Below are 14,444 nucleotides of genomic sequence, written 5' to 3' on the forward strand. Positions count from 1 at the left end.
TTTTCTATAAGATGTGGCAAAAGAAAATTTACATTTTTATTTCTTTATGATTTTTAAGTATGCGGTTCAATTAAACATCATGAAACATTTTGGTCCTGCCAGATTCTGTTTTGTGTGCTTTTATTTAGACAATAGATGCAATGGACGCGTGGGAAGATCTCACTGAGCTTGGGTATCATTTGGCTGACCTGCCTGTAGAACCACATCTTGGAAAAATGGTCCTGTGTGCTGTCGTGTTAAAGTGTCTGGACCCCATCCTTACAATTGCCTGCACCCTGGCCTATCGAGACCCTTTTGTACTGCCAACCCAGGCCTCTCAAAAGCGCGCAGCTATGCTCTGTAGGAAACGCTTCACTGCAGGAACTTTCAGTGACCACATGGCACTTCTCAGAGCATTCCAGGTACTGGTCGTTGTTGTCATTTCATTTCTGAACATGTTGCTGGTTGAACACACTTCTGGGGCAAGTGTAACAAATTAAAAAAGAGCTAGGACTCCATTAATTTTGTTTTCCTTATAAAGTCACATTTTATAAATAGCTCAGAAACATACATTCCTGCTGTCCTTGTGTTAAAATTGTCACTGTTTTTCTCTACCTTTTTTTCTTTTATTTTCTGTTTTCTCCCTGTAGGAATATATGTATGTATATATTTATTTACTTATATGTATTTTTTAATATCCAAGTTTCTTTTAATCATATCTTGGACAGGGAATGCTCTCAAATTTTAGTTGAGAACCAATGTATATTATGGGGTGCCTGGTTGACTTAGTCGATTGAGTGTCTGACTCTTGATTTTGGCTCAGGTCATGATCTCATGATTCGTGCGTTTGAGCCTACGTTGGGCTCCACACTGTGTGGAGCCTGCTTGGGATTCTCTCTCTGCCTCTCCCCCTCTCTCACAATAAATAAGTAAACTTAAAAAAAAAAAGAGTTAATGTATATTATTCAAAGTATGTAGAACAAACCGAGGAAGAAACTTATCTTGAATTTAGTATCTCTGTGTTGATTTTTTTTTTAGAGTATGTCTTTTTCTTGTGTGCTCAAGACACGATGCTAAGAACTTAATTTTATAAAATAAAATCTAAATATCATTTAAAACTTTTTAAGATAACAGTAGTGAGAAATTGATGAACATGATAAATAAGAAAGAAAAGATAAGGAAAATAGGATTCTGAGGAAAGGAAATGATATGTAATTTAGAATTTCAGATATGTGGAGAAGAATATGTTATTTCTTGAAAAGGCGTCCTTAAATTCTCTTGAATATGGGCTATGACTATACATTTTTTAAAAATTTCATTTTGTTGGGACGCCTGGGTGGCTTATTTGGTTAAGTGCCAACTTCGGCTCAGGGTTGATCTCACCGTTCGTGAATTTGAGCCCTGCATCGGGCACTGTGCTGACAGCTCAAAGCCTGGAGCCTGCTTCAGATCCTGTGTCTCCCTATCTGTCTGCCCCTCCCCTGCCCGTGCCCTGTCTCTCTCTCTCTGTCAAAAATAAAATAAACATTAAAAAAAATTTCATTTTGTTTATGCAGAAGTGACTCTTTTCCAGGCATAGACGATTTTTTCACTATATACGGTTTAAAGAAAACACTGGCAAGCTATTTTGTGAGCATTATTGAACAATGGATAATGCAATGCTATTGAGTCTATTAGATACCACGTCTTACAGTAGATTTGTTGAGTAGATAATAATTAGAGGGAGATTTGGAGTAGAATTCCTATGTATTCTTTGCTTTCCCCCCAGCTCCTTCAAGAGCAGAAAGGATAAATTACTGCTTTGGTCTTTCAGTTATATTCCAAAGCAAGAAAAGTCATTTTCAAAGAGAAGTTTTCCTATACTGCATATAGATGGTTTCTAGAAATCCCACTTCCCATTCAAAGATAGATTAAGAAGTTGATATAGAGCTTATTTTTGGAGGACTGGAGTGGCAGAATCCTTAAATATAAGTGGTGTTTATAATGGCTTAGCTAAAAACCTCCCACACTTCAGTGGAAGAAAATTAGCAAACACATACGAAAAGTTAAATATGTTTACACAGCTGGTCATTTAAGTTAAAGGATACGTAGTTCTCATTGGGATTTTATAAACTCAGTGACTTTCGTAGTATTTGAGTATAAATTAATGATAAATTTCATTTGATCATAAAGTCTTAGATTTTATTTTTTTATATTTAATTTTAAAATTTTATTTTTTTATTTTTTAATTTTTTTTCAATGTCTATTTATTATTGAGAGACTGAGAGACACAGAGCGTGAGCAGGGGAGGGGTAGGGAGAGGGGAAGACATAGAATCCGAGGCAGGCTCCAGGCTCTGAGCTGTCAGCACAGAGCCCGACGCGGGGCTCGAACTCACAAACTGCGAGATCATGACCTGAGCTGAAGTCGGTCACTCAACTGACTGAGCCACCCAGGCGCCCCCTAATTTTAAAATTTTAATAAAAAAATTGAGACGTCATTGACATATTAGTTTTAGGTGTAAAACACATTGATACTGTAATTGTATGCATTGCAAAATGATCTCCACAGTAAGTCTAGTTAACATCTATCATTGCATATAGTTACAAATTTTTTTCTGTTTGTGATGATAACTTTTAAGATATACTCTCTGGTATGTTAACTAGATGTATTGTGGTGATAATTTCACATTAATATATGGATATTGGATCACTATTTTGTATACCTGAAATGAGTATAATGTTAAATGTCAGTGATACCTCAATAAAAAAAAGTGGACAAAAAAATCTCTCTTATCAACTTTCAAATATACAATACAGTGTTATTAACTATAGTTACCATGCTGTACTACAGTTACCTTCCCAGGACTTAATTTATTTTGTAACTGGAAGTTTGTATCTTTTGACTCCTTTCATCCATTTTACTTCCTCTCCTCCCTCACCTCTGGCAACTACCAATCTGTTCTCTGTATCTTTGAGTTTTGTTTGTTTGTTTATTTATAAATGTTTATTTAATTTTGAGAGAGAGAGAGAGAGAGCACAAGGCAGGGAGAGGCAGAGAGAGAGGGAGACACAGAATCTGAAGCAGGCTTCAGGCTCCAAGCTGTCAGCACAGAGCCTGATGTGGGGCTTGAACCCACGAACTGTGAAATCACAACCTGAACTGAAGACAACGCATAACTGACCTGAGTCACCCAGGCGCCCTGAGTTGTTTTTTTTTTAATGAAGTCCTAGATTTTATCAAATAATTAGAAGGAGAATTGACCTTGAGTGGTTAATGTAGTGGTTTTCAGTTACTTTGCTGCCTAACTAAGGAGTTTGGTAAATGTGTCTCGTTATATAATTATGTTTTTGTAGGCATGGCAGAAAGCACGAAGTGATGGGTGGGAGCGAGCCTTTTGTGAAAAGAATTTTCTTTCGCAAGCTACCATGGAAATAATCATTGGTATGAGAACTCAGTTGCTTGGTCAACTTAGAGCATCAGGTAATGTTTTCCCCAGAGAACTTATTTAGACCACTGAGAGTACCCTACCTATACCTCGTAGTATTTGTAGTGTTAACTGATGCCATTTTACATTATTTTTATGATGTTTTCACATTGTTGTAGATCTTGTATTTATGAACTGTGTTGTAGACTCCTATGTGATCTCAGAGTTTGTTGATTTAAAAAATGATATTGTGGAGGCCTGAAGCTGAGAAATCTATGAACACCTTTTGATACTGTAGGCAGTGAGCAATTTGTAGTCTATTTGTTGGCAAAGATCATTGTAGATAATGTAGCTCTGTTTTATCACTGTTAATAAACGATTATTTAGCTCTGTGAAATAGAAGTTAAAAAATGTAAGTAGGTTGATCTGAATGCTGGTCTTCATGTTTGTGGAACATAAAACAACTAGTAATCACTTGAAGGTACTTAATTTTTTTTTTTTTTTAAAGAGAATGCCAGTATTGCTATGTCAATTTAGAACTGTATCTTTAAATTTCCTTTTGAGTAGCATGGTACATTGAAAAAATAGCCAAAGACTACCAGAGCCTGGATTCATAGATTAGCTAAAGTGTTAATATAAGGAGCGAGCCAAAGGATTTCGAGTTGTTGTAAATATCAGGAAATGTGAAGGGCTTTGGAAATTCAAGCAAGAATATATTTACTTCACTCCAGAATTTGTCTGTCATAACCACAGTGTTATTAGTACCAGTTAGAAGAGTGGTTTAGATTTTCAGCTGTGACTTTAGTACATTTCTTTTTTTAAATTTTAGTACATTTCTCACAGCAGCTTAAGAAGAACTTTATAAAAAACAAGAGTGTGTATTTTTTTAAATTTTCAGCTGTGACTTTAGTGCATTTCTTTTTTTAAATTTTAGTACATTTCTGATCGCAGCTTATGAAGAACTTTATAGCAAGAGTGTGTATTTTTTTAAGAGTCCGACATCCCCAGTGAACAAACCTAAACTTTATTAGAATATTTAATCTGTATCTTAAATTTACCAGAGGAGATTTTATTAATTGCTCTGGAATTTGAATATCCCTAAACTTACATGGGCTATACACTTTTTGTAAAAAATGCATACGTTTAAAAGTATATTTTGCACAATAGAAAAAGTTGGTGTGGTTTTTTCCTCCTTCTAGGTTTTGTTAGAGCACGAGGCGGTGGTGACATTCGAGATGTTAACACAAATTCCGAGAACTGGGCTGTCGTTAAAGCTGCATTGGTGGCAGGCATGTATCCTAATGTAGTCCATGTGGACAGAGAGAATGTAGTACTGACAGGGCCAAAGGAGAAAAAAGTTCGGTTTCATCCCACTTCAGTTCTCAGTCAGCCTCAGTATAAAAAGGTAAAACATTTTTAATACTGTCTTAGGCCTTGAAGTCAAACTGATCTAATTTACATAGTTGAAGATCAACCAAAAATGCTCCAAATACCAGCCTGCTTTAAGAAATTAGTTACCTATGTCTAATTCAACATTGGAACAAATTTTTGATGGAATCTTAGAGTTGGAAGAGGTAGTGTGTTAGGTAATGAGGACTACTAGCTGTATGAACAAGGACGTACTTTAGTTTTTGCTTGAGTATTAATACACCTCATCTGTTTCATTGAGGGACTTTTTACATTTTAAAAGTATTGCCGGTAAACTAGGTGACATACAGTTAACAATTCTTCAATCCATTTTTCTAATAGATTCCTCCAGCCAATGGTCAGGCTGCAGCGATTCAGGCACTACCTACAGATTGGCTTATTTATGATGAAATGACCAGGGCCCATAGAATAGCTAATATTCGATGTTGTTCAGCAGTGACACCCGTCACTATATTGGTATTCTGTGGACCAGCTAGATTGGCAAGTAACGCTCTTCAAGAACCTTCATCATTTCGAGGTAAATGGATTATGAAGGAAATGAAAATCTATCTGCAATGAAATTTTTTTCACTGGACCAAATAAATTTTGAAATTACCAAAATTTATGTAGTGGTAGCTCCCTTTTGATATGGTAAGACTAATTAGAAACTACTGAAGTATACCTCAGTTCTTAAAATTGATTTTTCTAAAGGTAACTTGGTATTGATTTGTGTATTTTTGATTAATCTTGATAGGTTTACTTTTCTCTCCCACTTAAATAACAGTTTAACATAAATAAAGGTAATTGTTTAAGGAAATAATATTAATAGTGACCCATGATCTCATTTCCCTTATGCAAACACTTTTTAATATTATTTAAAAATTATGTTTAATATTTTTACATATTTCTTTTAATTTTTTTTTTCAACGTTTATTTATTTTTGGGACAGAGAGAGACAGAGCATGAACGGGGGAGGGGCAGAGAGAGAAGGAGACACAGAATCGGAAACAGGCTCCAGGCTCTGAGCCATCAGCCCAGAGCCCGACGCGGGGCTCAAACTCACGGACCGCAAGATTGTGACCTGGCTGAAGTCGGACGCTTAACCGACTGCGCCACCCAGGCGCCCCAATATTTTTACATATTTCTTAAACTATTTTACATTGTTATTTTCATTATGCAGAATATAAGTTTTAAAAAATCTTTTATATTAATGGCTGCAAAATATACTATCACTTAAAAGTGGCGTAATGCATTTAAAATGTTCTGGCGGGAGCGGGGAGCCTCTGGGTGGCTCAGTTGGTTAAGCATCTTACTTTGGCTCAGGTCATGATCTTGTGATTTGTGAGTTCAAGCCCCACATCAGGCTCGCTGCTCTCAGCCTGTCAGTGCAGAGCCCCCTTCAGATCCTCTGTCCTCCTCTCTCTGCCCCTCCCCTACTTGCGCTGTCTCACTCTCTCTCTCTCAAAAATAAATAAACATAGGGGCGCCTGGATGGCGCAGGTGGTTAAGCATACGACTTCAGCTGAGGTCTTGCGGTCCGTGAGTTCGAACCCCGCATCAGGCTCTGTGCTGACAGCTCAGAGCCTGGAGCCTGCTTCAGATTCTGCGTCTCCCTCTCTCTCTGCCCCTACCCTACTCACACTCTGTCTCTGTCTCTCTCTCTCAAAAATAAACGTTAAAAAAAAAAACATTAAAAACAATTCATGACAGAACTAGCTCTTCGTTTCAGTGATCTTTTCTATTGTGTTTTAGTCTCTTATTTCATTTATTTTTGCTCTGATCTGCATCATTTCTTTCTTTCCACTAACTTTGGGCTTTGTTCTTTTTCTAGTTCCTTTAGGTACAAGGTTAGATTGAGATGTTTGCTGCTTCTTGACTTAGGCGCCTCTATTTCCGTAAACTTGCCTCTTCGAACTGCTTTTGCTGCATCCTGTAGATTTTAGAGCATTGTGTTTCTGTTTTCATTTGTCTTCAGGTATTTTTTTCCTTTCTTTTTTGATTTCTTCATTGGCCCATTGTTTGTTTGGTAGCCTTTTGCTTAGGCTTTACGTGTTTGTGTTTTTTCCAGTTTATTCTTATAATTGATTTCTAGTTTTGTACCATTGTGGTCAGAAAGGATGTTTGATATAAGTCTTCCTAAAAATATTGAAACTTGGTTTGTGGCCTAACATGCGACCTATCCTGGAAAATGTTTCATGTACACTTGAAAAGAATGTGTGTTCTGCTGTGTTTGGATGGAATATTCTGAATATATCTGTTAAGTCCACCTAGTATAATGTGTTGAGACCAGTGTTTCCTTATTGGTTTTCTGCCTGGATGATTTGCTATTGCTGGAAGTGGATGCTGTGTTACGCTACCATTATCGTGTGTGACTGTTAATTTCTCCTTTTACATCTTGTAATACTTGCTTTCTATGTTTCGATGCTTTTGTGTTGGTTGCTTAGATATTTACAATTGTTATATTCTCTTATTTGATTAATCCCTTTATAAGGCTCTTCTTTGTCTCTTCTTCAAATCTTTGTCTTGAAGTCTGTTTTGCCTGATACGATTATTGGTATTTTAGCTTTCTTTTCAGTTTCTATTTGCATGGAATATCTTTTTCCATCCCTTCACTTTGAGGCCTTCTCTTTCTTTAGGTCTGAAGTGAGTCGCTTACAGGCAGCATATTAGATGGATCTTGTTTTTTATCCATTCGGCCACCCTCTGTCTTTGGAGCATTTAGTCATTTTACATTTAAAGTAATTATCCATAGGTATGTTAGTTGTTAATCATTTTCTGGTTGTTTTTGTAGTTCTTCTCTGTTCCTTTCATCTTTTATTCCCTTCCCTTGTGATTTGATGACTTTCTTTAGTGTTATATTTGGATTCTGTTCTGTTTATTTTTTATGTATCTATTATAGGTTTTTTGTTGTGGCTACCATGAGGTTCATCTATAACAACCTGTGTATACAGCAGTGCATTTTAAATTGGTGGTTAAGTTTGAACACATTCTAAAAGCAATATATTTTTATTCCCTCACCTTACATTTTATTTTTTGACACTGTATTTTATATCTTTTTATTTTGTACATCTTCTAAGTAATTAGGGTAGGTAGGTTTTACTATTCTTCTCTTTAACCTTCATACTAGCTTTATAAGTTGTTGACCTACTACCTTTACTGTATGTTTGCTTTCAGCAGTGAGATTGTTTTCTTTCATAATTCTTTTACTTTTAATCACAGCCTTTCCTTTTCTGCTTAAATAAATCCCTATAACATTTCTTATAAGGCCAGTTTAGTGGTCATTAACTCCTTAAGCTTTTGTTTGGGCAACTTTGTCTTTCCTTCAGTTCTGAAAGATAATTTTGCTGGGTAGAGTATTCTTGGTTGTAAGTTTCTTCTTTTCAGTACTTTGACTATATCATGCCCATTCCTCTGGTCTCCAAAGTTTCTGCTGAAAAATCAGCTGGATAACCTTACGGAGTTTCCATTGTATGTAACTCATTGTTTTTTTTTCTCTTGCTGCCTTTAAGGTATTCTTTTCTCTTTATCTTTACTTTTTTGGGTTTTTTTTTTTTTTTTAAATTTTTTTTTCAACGTTTATTTATTTTTGGGACAGAGAGAGACAGAGCATGAACGGGGGAGGGGCAGAGAGAGAGGGAGACACAGAATCGGAAACAGGCTCCAGGCTCTGAGCCATCAGCCCAGAGCCCGACGCGGGGCTCGAACTCCCGGACCGGGAGATCGTGACCTGGCTGAAGTCGGAGGCTTAACCGACTGCGCCACCCAGGCGCCCCTACTTTTTGGGGTTTTAATTATATGTTTGGTGGACCTCTTTGGGTTTATCTTGTTTGGAGCTCTTTGTGCTTCCTGGACCTGAATGTTGTTTCCTTCTCCAGTTTAGGGAAGTTTTCATCTGTTGTTTCTTCAAATAAAGTTTCTGCACTTCTCCACTGTCTTTTCTGAGACTCATATAATGCAAATGTTAGTATTCTTGACACTCTCCATGCGGTCCCTTTAATCTATCCTAATTTTTAGAAATTCTTTTCAGTTTTTGCTGTTCAGCTTGGGTGATTTCTACTACCCTGCCTTCCAGATCGCTGATCCGTTCTGCATCATCTAACTTGATGTTGATTCCCTTTAATTTATTTTTCATTTCAGTTATTATATTTTTCAGCTTTCCCTTCATATGTACCATTTATTAAATAATCTTTATCTTCTTTTTGAAAGCTTGCATATTGTTATATATTATATTTGCCATCTTTATTTTTTTTTAAATATTTATTTAAGTAATCACTACATCCAGTGTGGGGCTCGAACTCATAACCCTGAGACCAAGAGTTACCTATCTTTTAAGTGAGACAGCCAAGTGCCCCTGGCATCTTTATCATTATTACATCTTACATTTGGCATTTTTAAACTTTCTATATATTTTGTTCCTTTAAATTTTTGCCTTTGTGTTGTGCCATCTTGTTGAGTAATTTTGTTTTTCAGTAAGTTCTTATGTCTGGTAGCAAAGGATCTCCCTGTAACTCTGCCTTTCTGTTATAAGCTATTTTTTATAATCTTTCCTATTTTTAATAATGAATATTCAGTAGTCATCGTCTTGTAATCTTTTCTGTAACCAATAGTTCTTTTGTGATTTTAATTAAGAGTTTGCTTCTAGGAATATAGTATATTCTTCTATTCACCTTTTATTAAATTTAGCAATATCTTTTCTTTGGTAAGTTTTACAAAGGTTGGATATATTCTTACGATGATTCTTAAGATTTTGTTGTTGTTCTTGAGTTACTACAGTGAATGGGTTTTCTTTGTGTCATTTTCCTGCTGATCTTCTAGTAAGGAATACTATGTAACAGGGGAGTATATTTAAAATTTATTTTTTTTATTTTTTTTAATTTTTTTTTAACATTTATTTATTTTTGAGACACAGAGAGACAGAGAATGAACAGGGGAGGGGCAGAGAGAGAGGGAGACACAGAATCTGAAACAGGCTCCAGGCTCTGAGCTGTCAGCACAGAGCCCAACGCGGGGCTCGAACTCATGGACCGTGAGATCATGACCTGAGCCGAAGTCGGACGCTTAACCAACCAAGCCACCCAGGCGCCCCTAAAATTTATTTTTTAATGTTTATTTATTTTTGAGAGACAGAGTGAGAGAGGGGGAGGGGCAGAGAGAGGGAGACACAGAATTTGAAGCAGGCTTCAGGCTCTGGGCTGTCAGCACAGAGCCCCAACATGGGGCTTGAACTGTGAGATCATGACCTGAGCCAAAGTTGGACACTTAACTGACTGAGTCACCCAGGTGCCCCCAGGAGAGTATATTGTATTTGCTCTTGCTTTACTAAGCTCTTACTAATCCTTTTGACTTTCTATTAACTTAGAGTACCTTTAAGTGGTAATTTTTAATTTGTTATAAAAATTTATTCCTTTTATTTCTTTTTCATGACTTGGGAACCCATGTTAATGGTCTCCTTTTTCTTGTTGCATTTTAAAGGTGTAAATTCTAAAGTGATATTGATAATGACAGTAATTTTTGTTTTAATGAAAGTACTTGTATTAAAATAAGGTAGAAGGGGCACCTGGGTGGCTCAGTTGGTTGAGTGTCTGACTCTTGGTTTCGGCTCAGGTCAGGATCTCAGGGTTATGGGATCGAGCCCCGTGTCAGGCTCTGTGTTGAGCATGGAGTCTGCTTAAGATTCTCTCTCTCTTCCTCTGACCCTCTCCCCAACTTGCGCATGCTCTCCCTCTCTCTCTTTCTCTCTCTCTCAAATAAAAATAAATAAATAAAAAAGAATTCTTTTGCAATTTAAATTTTTAAAAATACTTATGTATTTTGAGAGGGAGCACGTGTGAGTAGGGGAGGGGAGAGAGAGGGAAAGGATAGGGAGAGACAGAATCCCAAGCAGGCTCTATCCTCTCAGCGCAGAGTCTGACACGGGGTTGATCTCATGAACTGAGAGGTGATGACCTGAGCCAAAATCAAGAGTTGGATGCTTCACTGACTGAGCCATCCAGTTGCTCCAGAATTGTTCTTTTTTTGAAGTTTTATTTATTTATTTATTTATTTATTTTATTAAAAAAAAAAATTTTTTTTTTAAACGTTTATTTATTTTTGAGACAGAGAGAGACAGAGCATGAACGGGGGAGGGTCAGAGAAAGAGGGAGACACAGAATCCAAAACAGGCTCCAGGCTCTGAGCGGTCAGCACAGAGCCTGACGTGGGGCTGAAACTCACGGACCGCGAGATTGTGACCTGAGCTGAAGTCGGACGCTTAGCCAACTGAGCCACCTAGGCGCCTCTCTTTTTTTGAAGTTTTTTTTTTTTTTTTTTTTTTTTTTTTTTTAAATTTTTTTTTCAACGTTTTTTATTTATTTTTGGGACAGAGAGACAGAGCATGAACGGGGGAGGGGCAGAGAGAGAGGAAGACACAGAATGGGAAACAGGCTCCAGGCTCCGAGCCATCAGCCCAGAGCCTGACGCGGGGCTCGAACTCACGGACCGCGAGATCGTGACCTGGCTGAAGTCGGACGCTTAACCGACTGCGCCACCCAGGCGCCCCTTTTTTTTTGAAGTTTTAAAACACATTTTGAAATTTATTAAATAGCTTGTGGGCATTTGTTCATATCAAAATTTATTTAGCCTGCTGTTGTACTGTATATATTTTCTTATGGGACTATCATATTTATCATAAGAATAAACCTTCCTTGGACTAAGGAGGACTTACTGCATTGCTCATATTTTGCTAGCATTTTATTTAAAATTGCTCGTTAGTGAGGTATGTGTGTTGGGAATATTCAGAAATGTTTGTTTGTTTATTTATTTATATCAGGTTTTAGGATTAGTTCAGACTTGTCTCATGTAAGGAATTGGCCATTGTTTGTTTTCTTCAAAGTTTGAGAGACTTGATGAACTGGATTTCTGTGTTTGGTGTTCTTTCAGGACACCTTTGGTTTCTTCCTGAAATAGTCTGGACTTTCCTACCTCTTGTTCTTTGTTTTGGTAATTTCTTTTTTTTTTTCAGTTTGTTTCATACAAAAGAATAGATTTCTTTGAATGTTTCAAATTTATTATTTTTTATGGATACTGGATCTTCTTAGATTAAAACAGTTTGTATTAATTTTTATAATCTTATTCTCAGCTCTGATTTTGTATATGGATTTGAGCTTCCTTCTCCCTTTATTAAACTTACCAGAGGGTTGCCTTGTCTTTTCAAGGAACTGGATTATAGTTTCGACTACTGCCATTTTGTTTTATCTAATATATCAGTTTTTTTCCCCCTCACTGTTTTCTTCATTTTTTTTTCCTTTGGGGTTTATACTGTTTTTCTAAGATGTAGTTATGGGTGTGGTTTCTCCTTTTCTTCTTTTAAATTGAAACCTATGAATTTACATGAGCATTTCTTGTTTTCTTCCCTTTTTAAATTATATTCTTAGTTTTCATCTTTATTCAGTTATTATTTAAAGATTTTGTTTTGATTTTTTTTAAGTTTATTTATTTATTTTCTGGGGTGCCTGGGTGGTGCAGTCGGTTAAGCGTCCGACTTCAGCCAGGTCACAATCTCGCGGTCCGGGAGTTCGAGCCCTGCGTCAGGCTCTGGGCTGATGGCTCAGAGGCTGGAGCCTGTTTCCGATTCTGTGTCTTCCTCTCTCTTTGCCCCTCCCCCGTTCATGCTCTGTCTCTCTCTGTCCCAAAAATAAATAAACGTTGAAAAAAAAAATTAAAAAAAAAAGTTTATTTATTTATTTTGAGAAGGAGGGAGGGAGGGAGTGAGAGAGAGAGAGAGAGAGAGAGAGAGAGAGAGAGAGGTAGAGAGAGAATCCCAAACAGGCTCTGCACTCTCAGTGCAGAACTCGAACTCATGAACCATGAAATCATGACCTGAGCTGAAATCACGAGTTGGATGCTTAACAGACTGAGCCACCCAGGTGCTCTTTGTTTTGATTTTTAAGTTATAGTCTTTTTTATTTTGTTGCATTTTGATTAGAGATTATAGAGATTATGCCTTGCTTCCCCCCCCCCCCTTTTTTGTAAGTATTGAGACTTAATTTGTGAATTGCTGGCTTTGAAGAGCTCCATACCCAAACTCTTAGTATGGAGCATTTGTGTAAATACACAGTGTCTGTGTTTACTTACTTCTTTTGCTATATGGTGGTAAGAGTGAAATTTTTTCCTTTCAATATGTGTTTGAACAGCGGATGGTGTTCCTAATGACAGTAGTGATAGTGAAATGGAGGACAGAACCACTGCTAATTTGGCAGCTTTGAAACTTGATGAGTGGCTCAATTTCAAACTAGAGCCTGAGGTAAGTTGCTTTTCAGTAGTGTGGTAAGTTTCTTTCATTCTGGTAGTACGAATTGACATACAGCATGATGAAAATTATATCTTTACTATTGAGCCCTTAGTACTTGAGAATATAGTTTGTTTTTCAGTTTTCACAGGGCCCTCATGCATTCTCTGACATACCCCATGGGGTTTATTTTAATAGAGGATTTGAAAAGCCTTGGTGTGGCAGAATCTGAAGCAGGCTCCAGGCTCTGAGTTGTCAGCACAGAACCCGACACGGGGCTCAAACTCACAAACTGAGATCATGACCTGAGCTGAAGTCCGATGCTTAACCCACTGAGCCACCCAGGTGCCCCAGTAATGCACATTTTTGGTCAATAATATTACTGGGGGAAGAAAAGGAGGAGACTGTGCATTAAGTGGTGAAATCTACTAAATCAATATTATGTTACACCAAACAGTTTAAAGACAAGGGAAATGTTGTAATATAATTTCAGATTATATTTCATTTGGCTAAATTAGAGTTTAAAGTTGCTTTGCCATGTTGAAAGTTTGCTGCAGTAATTTTTCACATAAACATTTAGACTTGAACTCTGAGACTAGATACAGCATGATTATTTTGCTTTTAAAATCTGTTAAATAGCTAGAAATTGACAATTTGAAAACTACAACAAAGAAAAAGTTGAAGCAGTGTGATTGTTACATCATTGAACCACTTCTAATTGTCAACTGTTAGTATTAAAAGATCATTCTATGTCCTTTTTTGGGGGGATGTGGTCGACTGAGCTGTCAGTAATTGACAGCTGGCTAGGTTTAACTTTTTTACTGTCTGTTCATTCATCACTTCAGCCGACAGTTGTCTCACTTCCCTTTTCACCAGCCATTCCCTTCACTGAAACTGTACTTGCCAAGGTCAGCACGTGCCCCACATTGTCCAAGCCAGCCTGCCGTCCTTGAATTCATTCTTTCTCTCCTGTTGGGCACTATTTATTGTCCATACCCTTCCTTTCATAATTCTGCCCTTCCCCATTTTTCCTCCTCACCCCTGTCCCAACTTCTTTGTCACAAGTTAACCGTGACATGAATCTTTCCTGATTCTTCTTCTTTCTTCAGAGGTCATTCCTTCTTAGGTTCTTTCACTGACTCTTCTCTATGTGTCTGTGCCTTAAATGTTAGATGTTCTCCACTACTCCGGGCCTTTCTCTGCTCTTTTTATGTCTCTGTACAATCTCCAGGGACTTACCTCTCTGTGTAGATTCAGTAACCACTTATGCACTGATGACTCCCAAGTCTGTCTATATTTTTTAGTTTAGGCCTTTCTGTGAACCTTTCTGTGAATCTAGCTGCCTTCTGGGCATCATCATTTGGATGTTCTGTAGGCACTAAAGCA

At 37.2% G+C, this 14,444-nt stretch overlaps 1 protein-coding gene across 2 annotated transcripts in view; it reads left to right on the plus strand.

The window, feature by feature from the left end:
• YTHDC2 (YTH domain containing 2) overlaps window positions 1–14,444 on the plus strand; it is a 70,494-nt gene that overhangs the window by 41,036 nt on the left and 15,014 nt on the right. For both annotated transcript variants that reach the window (XM_043585868.1, XM_043585875.1), the window contains 5 exons: window positions 129–401; window positions 3,315–3,441; window positions 4,585–4,790; window positions 5,135–5,330; window positions 12,964–13,073. In XM_043585868.1, coding sequence (XP_043441803.1) covers window positions 129–401; window positions 3,315–3,441; window positions 4,585–4,790; window positions 5,135–5,330; window positions 12,964–13,073 — 912 coding nt within the window. The remainder of the gene's footprint in view (window positions 1–128; window positions 402–3,314; window positions 3,442–4,584; window positions 4,791–5,134; window positions 5,331–12,963; window positions 13,074–14,444) is intronic.

The sequence above is a fragment of the Prionailurus bengalensis genome, chromosome A1, assembly GCF_016509475.1.
Source record: "Prionailurus bengalensis isolate Pbe53 chromosome A1, Fcat_Pben_1.1_paternal_pri, whole genome shotgun sequence".
In the NCBI taxonomy this organism is placed as follows: Eukaryota; Metazoa; Chordata; class Mammalia; order Carnivora; family Felidae; genus Prionailurus; species Prionailurus bengalensis.